Here is a 24,097-nt window from a genome sequence, read left to right as displayed (position 1 = left end):
CCGCTCTCGTGTGCTGGCTGCAGTCTGGGTGAATTGTCCAGTTCTGCAAGATGCCCGAATGACGTCTGGGATGAACCAGCTCCCCTCTTTCACTGGTGAGTCTATGGCAGTTAAAAGCTGAACTCCTTTTCACAGGTCCTTATGCCATCTGAGTGTTTTCTACTTTTAATGTTTGGATATTCAACATGTAACTCGCCACGCTTGCGAAGCTTTTCTGGTATATGCCACGAATGTCTGTAAACTGTACGTGTTCTTTTACAGATTGGCGATAGTGAATATGTCAAAGTCTCATGAGTAATAGTGATCGTACATGGCATGGAAACCATTGCTAAGCTTAGATTTATATGTCTTTTGCTAAAATTGGCACATTTTCCAAGATGAGGTCTCAAACTTTCTTAAATTTGAGAGGTGCTGTGGGTTTCCCCCCCCCCCCCACTAAGTGGGGGTTCCCCCCCCCCCCCCAGTATAAATGTGTATGGCTAAAGACACATTAAAAGAGGGTTGGGTTGATAACAGTTAGTGCATGCTGGCATATTAGCACTGAGACATCGTAGCACTTTTGGAAAGATGGTAAATAAGGACTGGAATAATTCAAGGAATTTAATGGAAATTATTTTCCCATTAAATTTTAAACAAAGAAAAAAATAGCGGTAGGATATATGTAATGCAAACACGACAACAATTACCAGTTCATTTCTTTGTTAAAACATTAGCATATTTGCTTGGAAGCAGGCTGTGTAAACTAGTATTCATGATGTATTTAGAATTTTTTTAGGACTCTCCATGGTTCTTGTAATAGAATTATCAGGTTATTGACTAAGCAGTCATATCTGCCTTTTTATTATGCATGTAAAAACTGAGCTTTCTTTAGCACATGATTTTTGAAGAAATGTACATTTCTTGACAGCTATATTTAGTCTGAAATGCTAATGTATTTTTGACTGCTTTTTAAACTATGCAGTAGTGCAGTCCATCTAAAGGTGGAACAAATTTCTTAAGCTTTTTTTACTCTTACTTTTGATAGGAAACACAAATAACCCCCTTAACAAACATAAAGTGATTCCCTTCCTCTGCAGACTCTTTAAAATAAGTAGGAAGCCTGTATTATAATATTTATTTTACCTGCCCCCATAATAGAGCAACAGAAACTTAAAACAAATGCCATGTCATGCTGGGAAATGTAAATCAGGTGACAGATTTTGATCCTGACTCTGTGGGATACTACCAGACTACTTTGCATATATCAAGAGAAGTGCACCGTGGCAGCTGAAGTCGAGCAGCCTTGTCAGTCGTGATGAACTTGCGCCTTGCCTCCGTGGGAAGCCTGTTGAAGGGCACAGGCATCCGCGCAGACGTGGAGGTGGCTCACAGCTGGAGCAGTTTGTGGAACTGGGGACTTTTGATCCTGACTCTGTGGGATACTACCAGACTACTTTGCATATATCAAGAGAAGTGCACCGTGGCAGCTGAAGTCGAGCAGCCTTGTCAGTCGTGATGAACTTGCGCCTTGCCTCCGTGGGAAGCCTGTTGAAGGGCACAGGCATCCGCGCAGACGTGGAGGTGGCTCACAGCTGGAGCAGTTTGTGGAACTGGGGACTGGGGACTTAAAGCGTGGGGGTTTTATCTAAATGAGGATTCTAGAGTATGGTCCTTGGCTGTCTCAATACAGCCCAACTCGGCCTAATTCCATACAGCGAAACCCAGGTCCTTACCCTTGATAAAAAAAGGGGGGGGGGGGGGGGGGGAGAAAAACAAGGCATGAAAAAGGACATATCTGCACCATTATAAACAATTCTAATAATAATCGGAATAGAATTTTTCCTTTGCCAGTTACTGGTAAAACTTGTTCATTACTGCACATTCTACAGATTCTTCGTACAAAGTGAATCATCAGGACCTTTTATTGTAGTGGGTAGAATTGCCATGGGGCGAATGCAGGAGAAATACTACTAGAAAAAATTCAGATGAGTCTCAGCTTCTGTGCAAGTCTATTTAAAAAGAAAATAACACAAAAAGTGTGGCACCCCTGCCACTTGGCTAAGTGCTTGATATAAGCTGAAGAATTCTGCCTTTACTCCTTTATTGTGCTTTTATTAAAGCCAGTGCTGATGATCCTGTGTGCTAATTGGTATTTAACAAGCTGGTAGAGGTCTCTTTCGGACCAATGTTACAGAATGGGACAAATAAGAAACATTTGTTTCTTATCTATGTTACCTTTCTACTTTCCATTTAGTTGCCTTAATCTACCTTTTAGCCTTTTCCGTGGCTTGTGTGTTTCTCTTTGACAAAATAACCTTTATTTTCCTGTTGTACACTTCTTCCTTCCCCTGTGTGCTCTGTCATTCCCACCTGCTATTGTTTTTTCTCTCTGCCTTCCTGCTCTTGTATTCCTTTGTATTTTCAAAAGCAAAAATGTCTGTCTGTCTGAGGACTTCCCATTGTCTGAGTACTCTTTACAAATACACAGAAAACACTGTTAAACGCTGCTTCCCAGCCTGTGTTTACCATTGTTGAGACTGACCGAAGTGGGATCTGTGACCGAGGGGGGACTTGCCGTTACAGCAAAGCCCGTCTAATAGCTGGCTTTGCTAAAAAGTGGCTTTACCCATCCTGCCAACCGCCCAGTGTTGTCACCGGTTTTGTCCCAGTGTTTGTCTGACCTGTGGTGACCTGGAGCAGGGAGCTTACTTTGTAGACAACCAGCTTTGCTAAAAAAGCTGTTAGTTTTGAGCTGTTATAGTTTCCTGAGTGTGGTGACCATAGGATTAAACAACTGTGCAAGGGTGGGAATGTAACCTCGTCCTTTAACCTGCCGCTGCTTTGGGTTAGCAGTACTGCCAAAGCCTTCCTTAACCTTGTTAGTACAGCTCTGCTCTTGTCAGTGACATGCCTGCATCTTGAGTGAACAAAAAGACTGGGTTTAATTTTTTATATTTTATATACTTGCGCTAGGACTTCTACCTGAAAAAAAAAATATATATTTAGCCCTTATAATTAGCCCTGAAGTGGTCAGGCAGTTGGACTAAATGATCGTTGTAGGTACCTTCCGACTGAAATAATTCTATTCTCTCTCTCTCTCTCTCTCTCTCTCTCAAAATATATATACAAAAAAAATTCTCCTAACTGGAGTAACTGTCCAAGAACATGAAGCATGACTGAAACTGAAGACGCAGCATTTCATTTCATTCTTGCTTGTAGCTAATTTTGAGGCCCTTAAAGTAGCATGCTTCACAGGGATAGACATGACAGGTTTCAGTAATACTCAAATATTTTTCTTGAATATGTTTTCAGTACTTCATTTAATTTGTCTGTTTTCTTATTAAAAGATGGCAAATGAGTATGCTCTACTACTACTTTAGTATTTCATGATTTCTTTCGACAATTGTTTGTTCCATTTTACAAAGGCCATTGGTGTAACTAGCTTTATTTTTGTGCAGGTCTTTAATGATAATGTCCCCCCTCCCCCCCTTTGTTGGACTGTATCAGCTGGGAGGTTTTTTCAAAATATTGTCTAAAATACTTTCAAAACCAAGTTGTGATCTCATGTCATTGTGTAAATTAGACTTAAAACTGCCTCAGAATTAAGCATAAAGCTTTTGTGTCAAGGTAATTGTTAAGGGATCAGGACCCATCCACAATCCAAGCTGTAGCCTGCTAAGGGGGGGTGGTAGCAGTGTTGGCAGTTAATATAATCATGCTCTCTGACTGTTCTGATATAACACTGTTTAGCTGTAATTTAAATTTCCTGTACAGAGCAGTACAGAGTTACAGCCAAGAGATAAGTTGGCCAGAGCAGACGAAGAAATTGAAGCGGGTCAGCAGAATGTGTGGCTGTCACTGCCGTAACAGTTGTCTTCAGCTTTGATTTCACAACTTGTGGAATAATGTTGTACCAAGTTTGGAGGAGAGACTTTTGAGTGTTATAGCTTATATGAATATTCCACTAGACAGGGAAACAAATTTAGGCAAGAGGATTCTGACAGCCCTAGATTTTTGAGGTACGCGAGGAACGATCAATCATGCAGAAGTCTTGCTGTGATGAATTGCGATGGGAAGAGAAATCTGTACAGAGAGGTAAGTGATGCTATTAATCAACAACAAAAGAGCTGTCTGAGTGTTGGAAAAGGGTCAGAAACCTGGAGTGGTCAGGAAGGCTTTACTGGGAGTTGCATGCAGCTTTTCAAAAAGACTGGAGTAATGGTCTTGAAAGCAGGGAGGGTCACCGCAGATGGTGGCTGATGCCCAGTGATGCCGAGCAGATAAGGGGCAGCAGCCAAAATCTAGAAAAGATACTTCTTGATGTTAGATTCTCCTTCTTTAAACTACTGATTTGATTTATTTTACTGGTGTGTTTTTCAGCACCTTTGAGAGCTGCTTCCTTCATCTAGGGCAGTCTGTGGTTTGCAGGCTCTACTAATTTATAAGGCAGCAGGAGTTTAACCATAATAATGGAAGCGCAGTACTGCGGATTGCCTTTCAACCGAAGCTGAGCTTCGGCAGAGATTGACTGGGATATACCTTTTCTCTGTGAAAATTAGATGGGTCACCAGTTAAGTGATGTCACATATATCTGTTTCACTCCGTTCCTTCTGGTGGGGCATACGCAGATTGCATAAGGTACGTTGTGGTGCTGTGTTTAAAAACCACAGTCTTTGCTTCTGTGCAGATCTTGAGCATAGATGAGTCTCAGTGTCAGGGCTGTTAAACTAATTAAAAAATTCATATTATGAATTTTATATTAAGTCCTAGCCAAGGTCACTCTTTCAGGAAAAAGTCCACATGCATTTGCACATGTCGATGTAAGGTGTCAGTTTTTTTGCTATTAAACTGTTCTTCTAAAGAAGAACAGGTATAGCTATGGCAAAATATTGGCAAAATAACCATAACTGCTGGCAGGGTAACTCTTGATGTAGTTTGGATATTGGTTACCAAGAAGCTCTTTGTAGTGTAGACAAGTCTTGCCTATTTGTTTGTATCTTTAATTTATTTCAGCTGGAGATTGGCTATAGATAGGGAAGGGAGGGCTTTGAAATGTGCTTTATTCCCTCTTCTCTTGCTAGTCGCTCCATGCTGGGACAGTAGTTGAAGTGCTTTAGATAGTCCCTGGCACTTCATTTGTGTAAATACAAAATACAGCGGATATGTGCTGTGAACACCCTCAGTAAAACAGCTGAGGTATCTTAAACTTGTCCGCCAGTGAACCACAGTCTAGTTTGGGAAGATCTGTCAGAGGTGAGTGGCTCCTCTTTAAAACTTTGGAGTTGTGGGGGTTATTTTTTGCGTTCCTTCTCTTTACCTTTGTGTCTTGTGAGTATTGAAGATCACGTCTTCCAGTGAGTTGTCACTTAATCTGTAGAACCTACCAGATACTTAGCAGCAAGGAGTGCTGTTACTCTATCCAGCTCTGGCATCATCAGTTGTTGTCTTAACAAAATTCTTGTATTTGGTCTGATAAAAAGAGAAACTTTCAGTTGTTGTTTGTCTGCTGGGTGCTTCAGACAGTGTGGAAAACATGGTTGATGAATGAATCCCTTAAAATGAGACCTCTGCTTGGGTTCAGTCTACACTAATAGATTTTTTTTTTTTACATAATCTTGCATAACATTTGAATAATCTTGCATTGTTAGTTTTAAAAGCCTTGAAGGGCTGTCAGGAAGTCACCAGAATCACTCGTTCAGTAGTTTGTGTACTTAGATTAAATGTTTTCTTTATACCTCATCTTTCAGATATTTATTTTGCAGACTAAATCCCATTGGAAACTCTATCTTTTTGGCTTCTTGAAGAACACTGAAGACTTGTGTCTGGAGCCAATGCTGACATTTTTTTCTTGTTCAGAACATCTGTGGCACCTGTTGTCTTTTGGGTCTTGGTTTCCTCTGGATTGTATATTATTTTGCACAGCTTACAGCTGTTGGGACTAACACAATTTCCTGCTTCTAACGCATTTGAAAGGAATATTTGTAACGTATTGTTAAGTGCCCTTGACCACAGTGGTGATGAATTTGTGTTTTCATTATGCTCCAGATTAAGACTTTAAATTCTACAGGTAGAGTAATAAACCTGCTTAAGTGCTTGTATACTCCTGGAATATAGCTTAAGCTTTTCAGAGTTTATTATTCTTACTATTGTTTTTATAGTTGGACAAAACTGGGGTTTTCTTGCTTTTTGAGTGAATTATGCTTTTGTATATGCAGTGAGACAACAGGGTTATGCTAAAACACTCTTAGGTCAACCTTCAAAGGATACAGTTCTGTAAATATCATCCTTTTGTCACAGGATTTCTGCTTTCTACTACCAGGAGCTTTTATTATTACAGCTGGAACATGCAGAAATAATTTAGCTACCTCTCTGTGTCTTTAGCAAAGACCACTTCAGTGCATTTTATTTCCCTGTTTGTACTACCATTTTAGGTAGTATTCAAGGAATTGTTTTGAGTGGCTTAATGTTTGTTTGCTTTCTCAGAAATGCTGTCCCAGATTCAGTTCAAGTGGTTTCCAGGATAACTTTACTGATACTAAAGTCCTTTCCAATTCCACTACCAAGAGCTAGCAAAACCTCGCTGCGTAACTGCGTGTGTGTCTGGGGGAAGTGCTGGATTTTTCTTGTGTGTCTTAGTAAAAAGAGGGTTAATGTGAAATTGATGCTACCGGTACAACTGCAGGTGCTAAGGTGGGCAATGCTGCACTTTAAGGATCTGGATCTTTCTTGATGTAATCCTGACCTCACTTCAGAGGTGGAATATTTAGAGTTTAACTTTCTCATAGTTTTGAGGAGATTGGAACATAACAAGAATGACATATGGCAAAGTTTTTTCTTAGCTGCCGGTGTGTGTGGAGCAAACAAAGTTATGTAAATAAATGTATGCAGTCTATTTGATTTGATATGTTTGACTATTTCCTTTTTTTTTTTTTCCCTTCCAGCTGGTAACTGTGATCTCAGATACAACTCCTTCATGTGTGAGGGTCAAAGAATGAGTAAGAGCCTGTTAATAGAGGACGGTGGGAGTTGTAAAGGAGGAAAGACAGGAATAGAGTCTGCCTGAGCATTTTTCTGTTCAGCTCTGGCAGTCCTGTAAAATGGAGCAAAGGATGAAAACGTTGATCCTGGCATTTGCTCTGGGCAGTTCTGATAGACTGAGTTGGACGATAGTAAATAGTCAGCTGGGAAGAGGTCACTCCCAAGTGGCGAACCTTCACAAACTTGAGGGTCTGAGATTCTGTGGAAGGGTACGATGTGCTAGCTGTAAATTAACCGACGAGGAGTATCATGTCCTTGTGGCTGAACACAAGTGTATGTGTTTACTATGCAAGGATCCTTCCCAGTGTAACTGTCTAGGATGGAGAAAAGTGGAAGTTCATTTGAATGGCTTGCTGTGTTCATGGAGAACATCAGTTTCTAGAATTGTTAAAGCTAAATCCTGAATATTCAAAATAAAGCTAGTTTGAATGTATTAGGTGAGGCAGTGTAGACTTAAGGGAGTTACCTGCTATACTTGTTACCTTCTAATTGTTTTTTTTCAGGGGCTGTAGGAATGTACCAGTCAGGGAACTTTTTTGCTTCTGTGGCTGGTACAGAATGTTCTATAACTTTCTTCTTTTTTTTTTTTTCTCCCCACTCTAGAGGGAAGCTTCTAAGCAGAAAGCTGAGGTGTAGATGTACAGCACACTGGCTGTTCTGCACAGGCTTCAGCGCTGATGTAGAGTACTTGAGGTTTCTTGACATTAGCTCTCAAAATAGTGTTCCTTGCACTTGAGTGTTACTGGTATCCATGTGGAGAGTTAGCAGTAAGCGTAAGCAATGTGCTTGTGGCGTAGCAGGTAGCTTGTACAATCTGCAGAAAACAGATTTTTGATTCTTTTACATAAGATCTCTGTCTGAGTTTGTTTTTCCCTTTATGTGCCTATATAATTATTTTTTTGTTTTATTTTAAGGATTGGACCTATCCCATGAGGAGAGAGATGCAGGTATGACACACTTTTATTTACCATTTGAGTCAAAACCCGCGGTGCGTTCGGGAGGAAAAAGAAAGTGCCCTACAAAAGAGCTGGTATCGAAATCAGTCTTTAGGGGTGAAGTGTCAGGCAGCACCACGGGAGGGATATGCAAGGGTTGCCAGCTTAGAGCACAAGTATGCTTGGATCTCAGTTGTGCAAGTACTTTAAAAAAAAAAAAAAAAAACAAACTTGTCCTTTTCTTCAGAACCCCCAAAATACTGTATTTTTGTTTTCATGAATGTTTTTAGGAGATGGTTGCTAAAAATGTATTGGAGCCTTGCTTTTTAACTTAAATTTGGTTGGAAGTAAGCGTTCTCAAGTAGGAGCTCTGGACAATTAAAGCTTTCCTGCCATGGTGTCAGCCAAATCTTTGCACGAGATAAGGTCTACAGACCTACATGTCTTTATTGGTGGGGAGATAAATGGTTAAAAATTGATATTTTCCTACCACTAGGACAAAGCTAGAAGACTTACCATGTGTGTATCTTTCTCCATGAGAGCGATTTGGAATTAATTACAAGACACAATTATATATAAAGTTAGAGTTCCCTTCATTTGATCTGGGGCTGGGTAAGATGTAGTAATCAAACTGGCACTTAATCCAAATAAAGGACTTGATTCCTGTTCCAAAACAAGATCTCCTGCACAAAGATCATGTTTCTTTTATTTTGCCAAACCCATTTTTTCCCCTTGTCCTGTTATAAATGACACTTGATAGCACATCTCTCACTAATATGTAAATTACTTGTTTCCATGGCCATAGCCTGAGTTGAGTGCAATGTATTATTTCAAATAATTTTGAGTTGGTATTAAATGTCTGTTTTTCTGCCCCCCCTAGGAAATTTTACCTGGGTTATTTTTAGGCCCATATTCTTCAGCTATGAAAAGCAAGGTATGATTTTCAGAATAGTGTCTCATAAGGAAACTTTGCTGTGGTGATTTGTTACTGTGGCGATACGTTCAAGTGTTATCTATATAGGTGTAAATTTGGTTGCAGTGCTGAACTGGAACACGAAAGATGCCAGAGCAGAAGTAACACATGGTACATGTATGGGATGGTCCTCTTAGCCCGCAGGATTATCTGACTGGGGCCGGTGTGAACGCCTCCCCTTTCCAGAGTGAATCTGAGCTACTGCCTCAGGCCCATGCTGGGGCAGTTGACACGTACAAGACTGCATTTTCCTTAACAATCTTGTGAGCTAAAAGGTTGCTTCAGGAGAAAAATGAAAAAGAGCCCTGATTGATTTCTTTTTTTTCATGTGGCTTGAAGGTCTGCATGCATTCGTACACACACATGCATGCTCTCTCAATTCAGCTAGTCAGCTTTACCTACTCCTTACAAACCAGAGAAAAATGCAAGTTTGAAGTGGCTTGCACACTAATTGCAGTGAGCATTCATGTGTGAGCTTTTTGTATTAAAATTGAGTCTTAAAGTTAAGCTTGAATATAATTTTTCTTAGGAAAAGGTAAACACTTGAGACTGCCTGATCGGTAATGTGCAAATCTATTTCCTTTGCTAAAGTGTTGCAATACAAATCAGAACTGGGAGCTTGCACATACGCAGTAAAATAAAGTAAATTGCATCTACAATAAAGTCAAGCACTGCTAAGGCAAAGCTTGTACCTGCAAGCTTACCTCGTAGTTTAAATGATCTTATTTTCAATGGTCTGATTCCAGCAAGAATCCAATGCTAGCTGAAAATTACTACATCATGTAGGGACTTGCAATTTCAGGTAAAGTGAAAGGTGGGCAGAGACAAGTTAATTGAATGCCTTCTTTATTGCCTATTCTTTTTATCATTGTTAGGAATGCTTTTTCTTGCAGCTCCTAATAGTTGCGTTTTGTCTTTTTGAAAGACAATTTTTCACACTATGCTTTGAATATTAGAAAACCAGCTCTGATTTTCCTTGAGGACATGATATAGCCCTATTGTGCATTTAAGTATGCTTTTCTTTTTATTACTGTGCAATAGATGGATTCAGTAATTTAAAAAAAATCTGTGTTTTTCTCTTTCCACAGCTACCTATACTTCAGAAACATGGCATAACCCATGTAATATGCATACGGCAAAACATTGAAGCAAACTTTATTAAACCAAACTTCCAACAGTTATTTAGGTGAGAAATGTTCATAACATACAGAACGGCAAACAATGAAAGATATTACTTTTAAACACTTTATTCCGTATTAACGAGATTTTTTTTTTATGTTAGTGTTCTTTCCCAATATTTTCACATTGTCAAAAATATTTGAAAAATGTGCTAAGGTGTAGGAAGACTCTTGAATCCAAACCATGAAGTTTATTCATCCGTTCAGCTCTAGACATAGACAACACCACAAATGAGAAGCATCCGTTAGTTTACAGTGACTGTCTTCAGTTTTAAAGTTGTTAGTTCTGAGTACAGTTTGTCCTGCTAATAAAACATTTGAGGTAACTTAATCAGAATGTGTGTACCTCTGAAAAAGAGCCCCAGAAATGAAGACTGGCCCATGTCTACAAGCTGATGGGGAGCACGTGGGTGTGTAGTACACTGCTTTCAATCAGAGTTGAGTCACCTGTGGTATAGCACTTGTGAGCTTCTTCCACTCTGAGAGGTGATTTTTGTCAGGGGATGTTGGAGCAGGTTCCGCACTTCCTTCCGTGCAAGGACAGCTCCAGAGGTTGCTTCTTTGTAGGTGTTCTGGATCTCAGGCCGGAAAGTAAAGCCAGGAGGGTAGTGCTGGCTTCCTTCTGCAGGTTTGAGTATTGTAGCAGGGTTGAATCAGCTGTACGTGTACAGGTGGCAGCAACTCAGTGTTATTGTGTACTCATAGCAACTGTTTTCATTGTAGGTATTTAGTCTTGGATATTGCAGATAATCCAGTTGAGAATATAATACGATTTTTCCCTATGGTAAGTATTTGTGTGTTAATGTGAATGGATTGGGAATGGAGTTGCCCAGTAAGAGTTTTCTGAACTAACAGGTGCCGAGTTTCAAATCTGGGATACCCAGCCTGAGGCACGTGGAAGGGCTGAGAACTCCTAAGTAACCTTATTATTGCCACTTTAGTAAGCGTGATTAACTCCTTTTTACAAGTATAGACACGGAGGCAGAGTTGTAAGAGATGTATCTTATTATGGTCTCAAAAAAAAAAAAAGACTGGCCTCAAAACAAAACCAAAACAGGTCATGGGAGAATGCTAGTTATTTTGGAAACCCTTGGCCTGTAGGAAACTTATTTTTTGAGCCCGAGAGCATTTACATCTCTTGTATCAGATGCTGAAACAAATTCAACAGAAAATAGTAACTAGTTGGTGTAACTAAGTTTTACAGCATCTTGAAACATGTTTACTGTAGAGGAATTAAAAAGTAACTTTAAGTTAAACGGTACCCGTTACGTACTGACATCTGGAAATAGAATAAAGCCTTAGTTTTGAGCTATGCTTTTGTATCCTTATTTTAGGTTAGTTCGCAACAGAGCAAAAGCATTTTGTTCCTCCCCCCACCCAAAATAAAAAAAACAAACAAACAAACCACCAAAAAGCTCTTCTGGCTTCCCTGTATATGGCAGAGGTGGTCATGTTTTTGCAGAACAAGAAGGCAAATGAGTTGATGGCTTGCGGCTTTTCTAAAGTATAATGCCATTTGATCAAACGATATCCTTTGCAGATCTCGCAGTTACTGACATCTTAGTAGCTCTGTGTTGGTGTATTTTTAAAGAGTCTAGTCTGAGTTTTCCCCACAATAAATTACTTAGCTTTTGCTTTTCATCTAATCGGCTGTTTCAACCTGGCAGTATTCCACAGACCTCACTACATCACGTCTCACCTTATAGATTGATCAGACCTACTTTTGTAACTGAAAATATCATTGGAGAACTTCTAGGAAGACACAGGTTGTGGTCCAGGCCATGCTGGTGTTGATGCATGTGGTTTTTTTGTTTGGCTGGGTTTTTTCTGTTAAGCAAAGACGTTTGGAAGTTCACTTTTTATTATAGTGGCGTAACATGTGACATAATGATTGTAAAAGGCACACACACTGGATTTTTATGCATTTTTATTTCTGGCTTCGCACTGGTTTTTCACTGACAATTTTACGGGTAGTTGGATGTACAAAAGAAATATAAATGTCCAGTTGAAGTGGTGTCTAAGTCTGTATAAACAGAGTGCATTATTGTCACTGTATATAAAGACTGATACGAAAAAATCTATCAAATTTAAATGCAAGTAGCAGTAACATCTAGAATAATCTGAAACTGAGTCTTGTAATTTCTTTTCGTTTTAGACTAAAGAATTTATTGATGGAAGTTTACAAAGTGGAGGTAAATCATATTTTTTTTCCTTCATTTACTAATACATTGTTGTTAAAGCTTTAACTTAGTGGTGTATATTAGAGGCTCTTAAGTATGAGTTTTTCTTAAATTTGGGGTTTTATTGTGCTTGACTTGAACTATATGATACAAGTTTAGAGCAAAGCGTTCTTTCCTTTTGCCTCTGACTGGAAAACAAACCTCTCTGTATATCTGGTGGTTTTGGTTTGGTTTTTTTTTCACTTTAAACACAACTGTGTTCTGTGTATGAGGTTTGGGGGTTTTTTTTGTCCCTTCTCTAATATAGGGCCTTAAATCTGCATTGTGGTCCTGGAATGCAGATTCTGTTACTCAGAATCCTCAGAGGAGCAGGAATCCATGCTTCTGTATCCCAGGGCAGTAATGGACAGAGTGTAGTTAGTAATCTAGAGTGAAGTAAAACACACCTATTATTCTTAGGATGTACCTTGCTACTGTGTAGTTCTCCATAAGAAGGAAAATCTACATTTCAAAGTGTTTTCTTCAGTCTATACAAGTATGGTTGGTGGTTGTTTTTTTTTCCTTCTCAGGAAAAGTTCTTGTCCATGGAAATGCAGGGATTTCTAGAAGGTAGGAAACTATCCATCCTGCTTATTTTTTTTTTTTAAACAATGGAAATATATTTTACTAATTTTTTTGTTTCTTTTCAGTGCTGCCTTAGTTATTGCATACATAATGGAAACATTTGGGGTGAAGTACAGGTAAGATCAGAGCGTGGTCACATAGTTAACCATTTGTCTGAAAAGGCTGAAGCGAGAGAGTAGTTTAGTACAGATAAGACATCTGATATGTCTGTAGGTATTCATTTTTTAATTCAAGTGGTGTAAGTGACTAATAAATTTGGAGGGAACGTAAACAGTTGTGTATTGATGCATAAGCCAGTTGTTACCTACTGAGATTGAGTGAAGACTTTGCATGGGGCGGATTATTCCATTTCACTTCGCTGCAGGTTTGTTTACAGCCTTTCTTTAAGAAGAAGTAGGTACCTGCTGCTAATGGAAACAGGACACCAGCCTACATAGGTTGATGCCTTGCTGTAAAACTATAGGAGAGGCCCCAAGAGGCTGTTCTAAGTAGTGTGTTGAAATCAGGCCAGCAAGCTGAAGACTGCAGGTGGGGGTGGGCGAAGAGTATTTTACAGCTACTGCTTCCTATTTTGCCCAAACAATTCTGGTTATACAAACCAGCCCTGAGGAGTGTTTAGAGGTCGTATATTTCCTGAGAACTGATGATCGGAAGGAAGACTCCTGAAACCACAGAGACTTTTGTCATAGGCTGTTTTCCACTGAAGTATTTTCTCTCTCCTTCTCTTTTTAAGGGACGCATTTACTTATGTTCAAGAAAGAAGATTCTGTATTAATCCTAATGCTGGATTTGTCCATCAACTTCAGGTGACTTTTTTTTTTCTCTGGCCATAACTCAAAAGCCATTTGACGAATCATCTTCCTGCAAAATAGCCATTTCCACTTAGGCTTAACATTTACTGTAAAAGTATGCTTCAAGTAAATGTCAGAAGCTATAGTAGAGCTTGGGAGGAGGATAAGTGGGTACCCTGGTTCATTAGACTTAAGCTTTAGACAAAGCAAATCCAGGAATGGAGTGGAAATAGAAATCCTGTTTTCCACAGTGATTAAGAGGCTCTGAAACAGCTTAATTGGTAGCTAAGGAAACTGCAAAGTGAGTATTGTGGCACACATCAGTGATGCTTCTTGACACTTGCATTCATAGGTGATGAAATTCACAAGCCTGAAACAGCAAACAGCGGTATCGTGAAGTTGCTTTATCATATTCCAGGAGTCTGTTGGGTGAATGGTGGGCAAACATCAGGACAGTATGTTGAAACAGATTTGTAGTGTCTCTGCTATTACTTAGGTGGCTGGCAGCAAGATGATTGAATATCTCCTGAGTTTGTTTTTGTGGTTTTTTTGTTTGTTTGTTTTTAAAGTAACTCCTGCCAGGAGTTGTGTAGCACTGAAAGCGTGACAGGTCACTAGAATGCTACTTCAAGGCCATGTATGGTTTGTCCTGGTAACAAATCTCTGAAGCTACTGTCTTCTAAGTTTGGTTTGGTTCTACCAATTGCATTCTGGGAGCAATGATGGGTTCTCTGAACATTCTCACAGAATTTTTTAAATGAAAGCTTACTCCCTTCCTTAAAGCCATTTCTTGTCATCCTTTAAGTTTTCTTTTGCTCTGTCTTCCTGACAGTTTTTGTCGTTCACATCAAAGCAACAAAGAACTCTCCTCCTCTAAAATCTCTGCCTTACTATAAGATACTCTCTAGTCCATCCTAGTGAACTCTTTGAATTAGTCCTTCTCATCCTTACAAAGCATTATGCCAAATTAATAGCAATATGTATTATTAAACTTTTTCAGGAATATGAAGCCATCTATCTAGCAAAATTAACCATCCAGATGATGTCACCACTGCAGTTGGAGAGATCCCTCTCAGTTCCACCTGGTACTACAGGTCAGAAGCCTCTCCTGTTGTCTGTGATGCCGCCTGTCTTACCTGGTGTTGTGAGGTGACTTTTGCCCTCCCTAAACCAACCCCCAGCAGCAGTGAGTCTCAGACTTTGGGGAAGGGGATGGCTGCGGTTGGTGCGCAAGCTGTGTTGAAACTTCAGTATGTGGTACTTAAATATTCTGTTCTCCTGCGGTTGAACTTTCCTGTGGCATTGTCTGCACTTCCATACCATGCTGGAGAAGGGCCCTGCCTCTCCCTGTCCTTCAAAAACCCCGAGGTCCCTAGAGGAATCGGGAGCGACAGGTTGAAAGCAGCCAATGTTCATGACATAATTGTTGCCCTTAAAATTAAGGCAGTTGCTCTGGAAGAAAAGCTTTGCTGTGCCTTTAAAAAGATAACAGGGGATTAGGGCGTGTAAAAAATGTGACCGTAATCATACAGAGGTGTGCCAGTAGCAACCTCTGCTAAAGGTCAGTGAAAATGGAGTTTGGGGGGAGAGACAAAGGGAGTGCAAAAATGGCTGATTCTAGGAAACTCTCTTCCACGTGGAGAAGTGCGAGGGAAGAAGAGCGCTGTCAGCAACCGGCTGTCCAAAAGCTGAATGTCTTCAAAGGGTAGAGTCCCACAAGAAGGCAGTAACAACTGCCCCGTAGTCCTGCTCACAGCTGTGTATTGTTAGAGCTGATCTTTTCAGGTGTATCCTCCTTCCTCTTGCCTTTTTCAGGAAGTTTAAAGCGAATGCATGAAGAGGATGAAGAACTTGGAACCATGCAAGTGGCAGCAGCACAGAACGGATGATATCGGAGGACAAGCACTGTTTGTATTGTGAATTCTGGCCAAGAAAGGCGAAGAAAACTAGGGAAAAAGAATTAATAATGCAAAATGACGAACACACACATAGCTTCTTTTCAATTACATGTTGCTTTCAGATGTAAATCTGCCTCTGCAACACACTAAGCATCATTTTTAAGATGTTGGACTTCTTGAATGAATAGATGGCACTGATTGTTTTACTCCTTTTTTACACTTTACAGTTTTACTCTAAACCAAGATTTTTGGACTTGCAAAGAGGTATTATTGCAATAATGCACTTTTCATACTTGAAATTTCTTTATTTGTATGATATAAAGTTATTACTTTAAACAAAATGCAAGCTGGGGGGATTTGTTTATAAAGTTATTTGTGTAATTTATAACAAGAGACTTTAGTAAAGAAAAAGTTTGCTAAAACTCACCTTGTTCTCGGTATATATTATGGTCATGCTTGTAGAAATGTGCTTTATGAGCTGCACTATGCACTACTACTGGCAATTGAGCAACGGCAGTGATCTAATCGGTATTTAACTCTTTACCTTGTTATAAGACCTCATTATATACTGAATTATTTTGAGACTGACACTCTGAGACCAATTTAAGACAAAATACTGTTCTAAAAATCTCACCTTGTTTTATGCAAGCTGAAGTTTAACAGAGTACTGATTAATTACTTAATAAAATAGTCATGTGCTGAATTAATACAGAGGGCAGCTACCAATTTTACACACATCAAGACTGAATTCTTTTAGCTAGCATTAAAAAGCTGCTTGTTAAATTAGTTATAGGTTGATTTAAGTTGAACCAAGCCAGTATTGTCTGTCCATCTGCTAGAATAGTGCGTCTTCAAACTGGTATTGAAGGAGTAGTTCCCTTTGCAAGACAATAGTTGCATCATTTGATGAGGTAAAAATTGGGTTGGTGTTTGAGACTGGGGCCTTGCTAGAATAGTGCGTCTTCAAACTGGTATTGAAGGAGTAGTTCCCTTTGCAAGACAATAGTTGCATCATTTGATGAGGTAAAAATTGGGTTGGTGTTTGAGAACTGGGGCCTAAAGCACTGGCTGTAATAGTAACAAGACCTAAAGGATTCACCTCAGCTCTTCTAAGGATTAGAGTCAACTAAGGCCACACACTTATCGGTGCTTTAAAGTTTTTTCCAACTGGGAATTGCCAAGGCGGTTCGTGCACTTTAACTCTTCTCCCTTCTCGGAAGCGCTGTGATAACTGCTGGTTGTGCAAGTACAGTCTCAGTTCTGCATCTCTGCTTCATTTGCCGATCAGTCTGTCGCATAAAAGATACGACTGGAACGATGGCTCCTTTAGAGCAGTGTGGTGACTGAGCAAATTACAAAGCTGTTAGAAGAACTTGTGGATTTGGGAAATCTGAGCTTGTAATTAGACTATATTTTAAGAGGGAACAGGTGGGCTCAAGAGTTGAATCAATATAAAAGACATTTGGGGATCTGAGCATCCAGCTATCTCCCTGTACTCTGATACGGCTGCGTGCGAATGGCCAACGTCCTCTGTCAGCCTCAGAATGAGCAACCTGTGCTGGGGGGGACCCTCTGAGGGCAGATACCTTTGAATTTGAAGGCATGAATCTAAACAGTGAAGCCATTTTGTACTGCGAGGATCTCTTCTGATGCTGCCTGTTGCTGCAGGATTGTCCAGCAGCTTGTTTGCTTTGTAGGAGCCTGTTTACTTTGTGGGAGTTCTGCCTCACTTTGTGTATTCAAGGCAAGCTGACCATGCCTGTGACTTGCTGATCTTTGCTTAGTCACTGCTCCTCTGCCTTGTCTTGCAGCTCCTCGGAAGGCTGGCTGAGGGGCAGCCCCTCCAGAGCAAGCCTGAGCTCTTGGCTTGTGTCAAGGCTCTTGCAAGTAGTTAGGGAGATTCTGGTTTGAAAACTACTGCCTGGGTTAAAGTGTGCTGCTAGAACAGATGTTGGTGACACCTGAGGAGGAAATCCTCCTGCAGGAAGTCAGGGCTTTTAGCTGAGCCAGGACACCTGGGTGCGGCTTTATAGCCTAATACCCTCTTCTCCAGTGGAATGTGAAGGCCCTGGGGTGCTGCCGATGGGGAGGGTTCACAGGTTCAGCAGAGCTGAACCAGCGTCCAGCAGCACTTTCCTGTTACTGCTGTCTGTCCCCTGCCACCTGCGTCGGTGACGGAGCAGTGCAAATCCTTCAGAAAAAAAAAAATCTTTTAAGAAATGTATGATGCTTTAGTTGAGAAACTTTCAGCTTGAAAAAAGAAAGTGTTGCTGTTATCTCCTTAAGAACTACGACTTGTCAGTGTTAAGCTGACCGGCTAAGCATGCAGTGCTGGTTTTGCAGTCGTAGGGTTTAATATGTGCTGCTGACTGGCTCTCTTTGAAAGAACGCTCCTAGGGCTGCTGGGCAATACGTTCTCAGATGTTCCACCGCTTACCCCATGAGGCTACCACATGGCTGCAGCGGGGCTTGTGGATGTCTGTCTCTCTGGCAGCATTTGGTGAGCTGTGCAAGCTACCAGCTCCTGATGAAACAAGGATGGGAACCAGAACCTCTGCGTAAAATTGCTTTCTATTTCAGCTCCCTTGGGAAGCGGTAGAGATGAAACACAGATGGAAGAACGCTTTTGATTCATCTAACTATCCCCTGATAGATAGAGGCTTGTTCATGTGTAGCCTGGTTCTGTTATCTCACTGGGGTCCTGGTGCTTCCCTGGGGAGACTGTTTCACAAACTAACAAGCTTCATGACTAAGGATTTTCCATCAATCTATTTTTTTTTTCCATGCCATTACCCCCTACTGATGCCTTCTACAGCCATTCTGGTCTGTCTGCCTGCTGCCTTGCAGACAACAGCCTCACAGATCCTAAGGGATTCTGAGCTTAGTTTTCCTCATCTATTATAAAGCCTTTTATTTAAAACTTCTTGACATCCGTCTCATTTAGCTTACGGCCAGTAGGTATTTCAATTACTGTTTGCTTTCTGGGGTTAAACCAAACGTGGTAATTGGCAGCAGGGGTCCCTCACTGTGGCCTTAGGTTGAATTCTCCCCCCCCCAGGTTCGGGCACAAAGCTGCAGTACCCAGATCCCTGGGGATCCACATAACAGCTATATGTTAAGGTGCTGAAGTTCCCTTTTCCAGCTTAGGGGAAGCAGAGTGAAGGAGCTGGAGATCTCTTCCTCTTGGGGGGACAGCTGTTACCCAAAAAACAAAACCCCGAGGAGGAGGTAATGCTAAACCTCTGGAGAAGCTGGTAGTTACGTTACGGTTGATTTCTGACAAGATCCTTGGTTCCTTTGGTCCCTGCGAGGGGCAGGTCTTGCTCTTTCATGTTGAGCCAATTGTACTGTAGATAAATTAACAGGGCTTCTTCCCTTTAGGAGAGGCATAATGTATTTTAATACCACCTGTTGCTGTTAAATACTGTTATTTAGAATCATAGAATCATTGAGGTTGGAAAAGACCTCTGAGATCATCGAGTCCAACTTGTGGATGCCAATTTGTGGCATTTTCCTGGTTCCTGTGAACAGTGACAGTTTAAAATACATATACCTGCGTACTAGGTGTTCTGGCTGGGGCGTGCCTGAAAGCACAGTGGCGTTTGTAAGTAAGTCAGGCCCCAGTCTGGGTAAGCATCAGCTCTACAGCATCCGCCTGCGCTTTGCGGAGACGTTCCCCTTTACCAGGGCTGGCAGCGTGTTCGGCGCGTTTGCCAGCTGACACCTCCAGGACCTCTGCTGTTAACAGGCCCGTTTCTGCCCTGCGGCTCACACCCACAACAACCCTTTCCTCTGGTAAAAGGCTGTACACCCAGTCCTGTCTTCCTTCAGAGGAATTCCTGACAGCCTCGCCGTTAACCAGGTGTGAGGCAGCAGGTGACAGCGCCTTTCCTCCCTCAACACAGAGCTGCTGCAACTGCTGTTTCCAGAGGGGTTGGGAACGTCACCTCTGGGACAGAACAAAGAGCTCTTCAAAGCTAAAGGGATGCTGATGAGCCGGACTCCTCCCAGCAGAGGCATTGTCCTGCAGCCACAAAACCGAGCTTTCAACCCAATTCATTTGTTTTACAATGATCTAAGCTGGGTACACAATCACCTGCTCCTCACTTGCACTAATCTCTTCATTAACTCTTAATGAGGGCCTGGAGCTATTTAGATGGTGTAGATATCATGGAATTCAAATAATCCACTTGAAATTAGTGGAAATTCAGAATTAATTAAAACTGAGAGGCAAGAAAATCCACCTCAGTCATTTGGGCTCAGCATAAATCAGTAGCTGATTTTAGACAATTAGTTCAGAGTTGGAGCTCAAGCCACTTACTTAAATCTTCTGTCAGCAGAGCACAGCTGGGAGAAGCCCAGTTCTCCCTCAGGGGAGAACGCCCCTAAGAAAATGGGGTGCCTAGGCCTGACTGCAGCTCTCAGGGGCATGAATGGGTTAGAAGCTTCAGCCTGGCTCTGAGACATGCAGGTCTCGGGCTGTGCCTCGCTCTTGCTTTCCCAGGTGTCCTGGCAGCCCTGGGCTGGTGCCCATGTCTGTAAGCCATCAAGCTGTTTGGATGCACACCTCTGGCTGCAGGGCTGGGATTTGGGCCTGCAGGCACAGGCTCCGGCACCAGAACAAGCCGAGAAATTCCTCTGAAGACTTGCTTCACAGAAGTCATACTCGCGAAGATGCAAACGGGCATCAGACACAACGCTGAAAATCAATACGGAGTCTCAAAAAACATTCCTCAGCCTAGGGAAAGGAAAACAAGTGTATTTGCAGCAGGCGGTACTGTTCCGAAAGACGATAGGTACACACTTACTCTGGATACCTACCGCTAGGCACAACACAGCAATATGAAAAACAGACCGGATGCATTTGGCAGTCTTCATTTATTCAGCTTAAACAAAGATTTTTGTTTTTTAAAAATAATAAATAAATCAGACATCACCAAGGAAACACTATATCGAGTGGAGTACCATCAGGAACATTAAATAGAACCCCCACCACAGCTTAAAGTAGCTCTCCACACCACAGTGAAAGAACATTTTGTAAGGCCTAACTGTTCACGAACAAGACTGGCTGTTTTGTACGAACCTTCATGTATTTATAATGCCCTATTCATAGATGTAGGATCTGTCCCTCTCTTCGCACAAAACGCTACTGTTGGAGCCAGGGCTTTGTACATTATTTGCTTGCCATCACTGGCAAAAGTGCTAAAATCATTCATCCAATCTTGCAGCAAGAGGGATGCCGCAAAGCGGCGCCAATCCCTCGGGACCGGGATCAGGGGATTTCTCTGCCGGCTCGCTATGCCGTAGGCATCCAATCCCTCGGGACCGGGATCGGGGGATTTCTCTGCCGGCTCGCTATGCCGTAGGCATCCAATCCCTCAGGACCGGGATCGGGGGATTTCTCTGCCAGCTCGCTATGCCGTAGGCATAAGCCATTACCAGCAAAACCACAGCCCACCCGGCCCTCGAGGGTTCAAGTACAGCGAGTCGGCCGGGTGCGCTGAGCGAAGCTGAATGCATTACTGCCTTCTTACAGATGCAGGCATTAACTGCCAATCCCAAATCACATTCCCGTTGAGTGCTAGCCAGAGCCCCGCTACGATGGGCTGTATTCTGTCTGTCAGACATTCCAGTTTCCCAGTCACCTCTGCCCTGTCGCAAACCATCGGGTTATTTTTTTTTTTTGTGTCAGAAAACAAGTAATTATCCTGAAAACAAAGTAAGTTATCAGCTAAAGTGCAGGACCCCTGCAGTGAGAAGTACACATCCATTTTTAGGCTCGGAACACCAGCTTTAGCATAGCCCCTACCCGCACGAATAGTAACAAATTCGGTTTTGGAAAACAGTGCCTATAAAACTTTAGGTACGCTAACATCGACAGCACTTCAGTGAGCTTTCACGGAAAGAACAGAGCAAACGCCCAACGCTGGATCACTAGTTCTGCGCGAAAGAAGCATCATCCCTACCCGAGCTACGTCAGCCTTCCGTGAAGTACAGACAGGAGAACAATCCCGCGAGCTGTACTTTGGCTACCAAGAAAAGAAGCACAAACCTTTAGAAAAATACAATGCAAGAAAAAATTTCAGATAAAAATATATACTTTTGGTTAAAAACCATCCCTTTAACAAGAGTCCTTTGTAACTCAGCTAGAACAGAAAAGCTTCACTTAGACTGAACAGTAGTAAAAATTAGTTCTAAGCACTCATTTCCTAACCCAAAGGACCCTTCTAAAACGCCGATAATTTTTTTTTTTGCAGGATTTACACATTTGATGTTCGTTATTTATAGGGATCATTATATTTGCAGCAATAAACTATATAAATTTTCCATGAAGAGAATGTTTGTAGCACAAGCTCCTCCACCAACAGTCTTTACGAAAAAAAGACTAGAAGTTCTTTAATTAAAGAACCGTTGAAACATGTAGTTTTCTTCAGATACCGAATAGCCAAACTTCTTATAGAAATCCACATTTTTTGGCAGACACTCAAGCGTAATTTTGTAACAGTTCAGTCTCTTACTTAGCAATGTCAGGGTGGACGTTAATCTGAAAAAGACAGACAACCAACAGTTAAATGAAACGTCCTTGAACGCTGGATCGATTAACATTTAATTAGCTGAAGTCATCAGACCTGCAATACCGAAGTTTTACAGCACTCCGCCTTTTCCTTCACTACACAGGATAGTTGCTATCCCAAGGGAAAAAAAAAAAAAAGAACAAAGTACCAGCGTCTTGTGGACAATTTTGTGTTACTGTTTTGAGAACCTCGGCCTGCACTCTGCCAGCTAGTGCTGGCTGCTTAGCGCTGGCTAGGCTCTTTTAACCTGGCCGGCTGGGGAGGATCTGCCCGGCGGCTAACCCGCGGAGCTCAAATCCTGCTCTCGGAGGTCTGGTGAGCGATCTTTGCTGGCACCCGTCAGCGTGGTAAGGCGGGGGGACGGGAACCAACTGGGTGAGGGCTTGCTGCCCTGCCTGGTGGCGAATGGCAAAGGTGGCGAAATACTTACAGTTTACCAAGCTGCTTTCCTCTGCACTCCCCGCTTACTACTACATCTTCTATCCTTCCTCTCTGTGAAAATACAGGCAAGCGTTAGTCGAACGGAACACCCTCGTGTTAGTTTCCCTACTGCGCTACATTTCACACTTGGGTTTTCTGCTGTCTATTTCGCTACAACTCCTCCAGCGGTCGACACGCTCCTAACGCCCCTTCCAGCGCCCAGCAGGAGCCGCAGTCCCACCACAGCCTTTCCCCGCTGAGGGATTTGTATCCCTCTAGCTCCCCGTTTTCGCACGTCTAGCCGGGACTCCACAGCAGCGAGATCCTCAGCCATCTGCTCCGTCAGAACCAAGCCTGACTAGTTCAAAAGCTCACTGGGAGGGAGAACGGGACAGACATCGAATTGCTCTTTTTCCTTAAGAAAAGCCAAAGCTTCCTTTTACTGTTTAGCTGAGCACCCAAGGATGGGAGATATTTTTAAAGTGCCCTTGTCACTGACTCAGCAGAAGGTACTTCATCACACAGGAACACCATAAAAATAAAATGCACGGAGTCTGGAGGCCAGATCTTTTTCCTCACTTTACAGCTGCAGCGAGAGAATATACCTTTGCACAGGAGTGAGTGAACTTATGTTCTATAACCAGCGTTGCCGTAGCAACAATCTGTCCAAGATTTGTGTCTTCTACGACAGTAACGTAGTAATCTCCAGATCTCTTCATGTGCTCAAAGGTTTCTGTGGGAGCAGACAGCAGAACAGTCACCGTTAATCTCAGATTAAATTGCTGTGAAGTCTTAACACTCGCAACAGATTCTGAATGCAGATCACTGCAGGCTTGAGGATCACAAGGAAGATGCGCCCAAGACCCCAGAACCTGAAAGCCCCGGCGTCGGACTAACCCAGAGACAGAACCAGGAAAAAGCAGAAATTAAACAAATGCCTTTTCCTCGGCTGCCGAGGGAACCCTCCTTCCCCAGCGCCTCTGCAGATGGGCGCTACGATGAAGGTGGCAGCGCTTCTAAGTCTTCTTACATCTCAGTCCAACCAGCGAAGCAGGCACAGGACGCTGTTGAGCTATGATCAAAGGCAAGCCTCTGCCTCGCTACCGGTGCTGCAATCATTCAGCCAAAACGAGCCATCACCTAGTAGTCCCTTCTGCCAGGTATCTAAAGCTCAGTCTCAAAGGCAGGTATACGACTGAGGCCTGTCCCAGCCAAGGAGCCCTTTGGGAGAGCTGCAACTGGATCCAGCGCTGAGTGCCAAAGGCTGCCTCAGGCGACCCAAACTAATAAATCCCGCTGGCATCAGGCAGTCGGGAGCCTCACGCCCAAGTAGCTTTGCCGTCAGCATCAGGACCCTCTGGTTCCCAGCAACCTCTACGGAAACGCCAAGAAATAACGATATACTCACTGATAAACTGCTCTGGGCTTGCAACTCCAGTTTCAGTCAGCTGACCCAGAACCTTAAAAAAGCCTGTTGTAGAAGAAGGGCGGGTGGGGCGGGAAACC

At 42.2% G+C, this 24,097-nt stretch overlaps 2 protein-coding genes across 2 annotated transcripts in view; one reads left to right on the top strand and one right to left on the bottom strand.

The window, feature by feature from the left end:
• The first annotated feature begins 3,297 nt into the window (after window positions 1–3,297).
• On the top strand, window positions 3,298–16,019 carry STYX (serine/threonine/tyrosine interacting protein). The gene is made up of 11 exons (XM_009289849.2): window positions 3,298–4,074; window positions 7,932–7,964; window positions 8,833–8,886; window positions 10,014–10,111; window positions 10,827–10,887; window positions 12,259–12,295; window positions 12,853–12,892; window positions 12,973–13,023; window positions 13,641–13,713; window positions 14,699–14,792; window positions 15,514–16,019. The coding sequence occupies exons 1-11, from the start codon at window positions 4,039–4,041 to the stop codon at window positions 15,585–15,587; spliced, it is 651 nt and encodes a 216-aa protein (XP_009288124.1). The 5' UTR covers window positions 3,298–4,038; the 3' UTR covers window positions 15,588–16,019.
• A 4,436-nt stretch (window positions 16,020–20,455) lies between these two features.
• The window catches only part of GNPNAT1 (glucosamine-phosphate N-acetyltransferase 1), a 4,906-nt gene continuing 1,264 nt past the window's right edge, over window positions 20,456–24,097 (bottom strand). The window contains exons 2-5 of the mRNA XM_009289848.2: window positions 24,000–24,062; window positions 23,197–23,324; window positions 22,602–22,663; window positions 20,456–22,140 (exon numbers count right to left, since the gene is read on the bottom strand). Coding sequence (XP_009288123.1) covers window positions 21,993–22,140; window positions 22,602–22,663; window positions 23,197–23,324; window positions 24,000–24,062 — 401 coding nt within the window. The 3' untranslated portion in view covers window positions 20,456–21,992. The remainder of the gene's footprint in view (window positions 22,141–22,601; window positions 22,664–23,196; window positions 23,325–23,999; window positions 24,063–24,097) is intronic.

Source organism: Aptenodytes forsteri, unplaced genomic scaffold (assembly GCF_000699145.1).
Source record: "Aptenodytes forsteri isolate BGI_AS27 unplaced genomic scaffold, ASM69914v1 Scaffold76, whole genome shotgun sequence".
NCBI lineage: Eukaryota > Metazoa > Chordata > Aves > Sphenisciformes > Spheniscidae > Aptenodytes > Aptenodytes forsteri.
This window is presented reverse-complemented; position numbering and strand designations above follow the sequence as displayed.

Excerpts from the sequence above, each read along its gene's own strand:
- STYX (XM_009289849.2), top strand. The coding sequence starts at position 4,039 with ATGAATTGCGATGGGAAGAGAAATCTGTACAGAGAG. Across the intron at positions 4,075-7,931 it reads AGAGAAATCTGTACAGAGAG|GATTGGACCTATCCCATGAG; the intron begins GTAAGTGATGCT and ends TTTTATTTTAAG. Across the intron at positions 13,714-14,698 it reads GATTTGTCCATCAACTTCAG|GAATATGAAGCCATCTATCT; the intron begins GTGACTTTTTTT and ends AAACTTTTTCAG.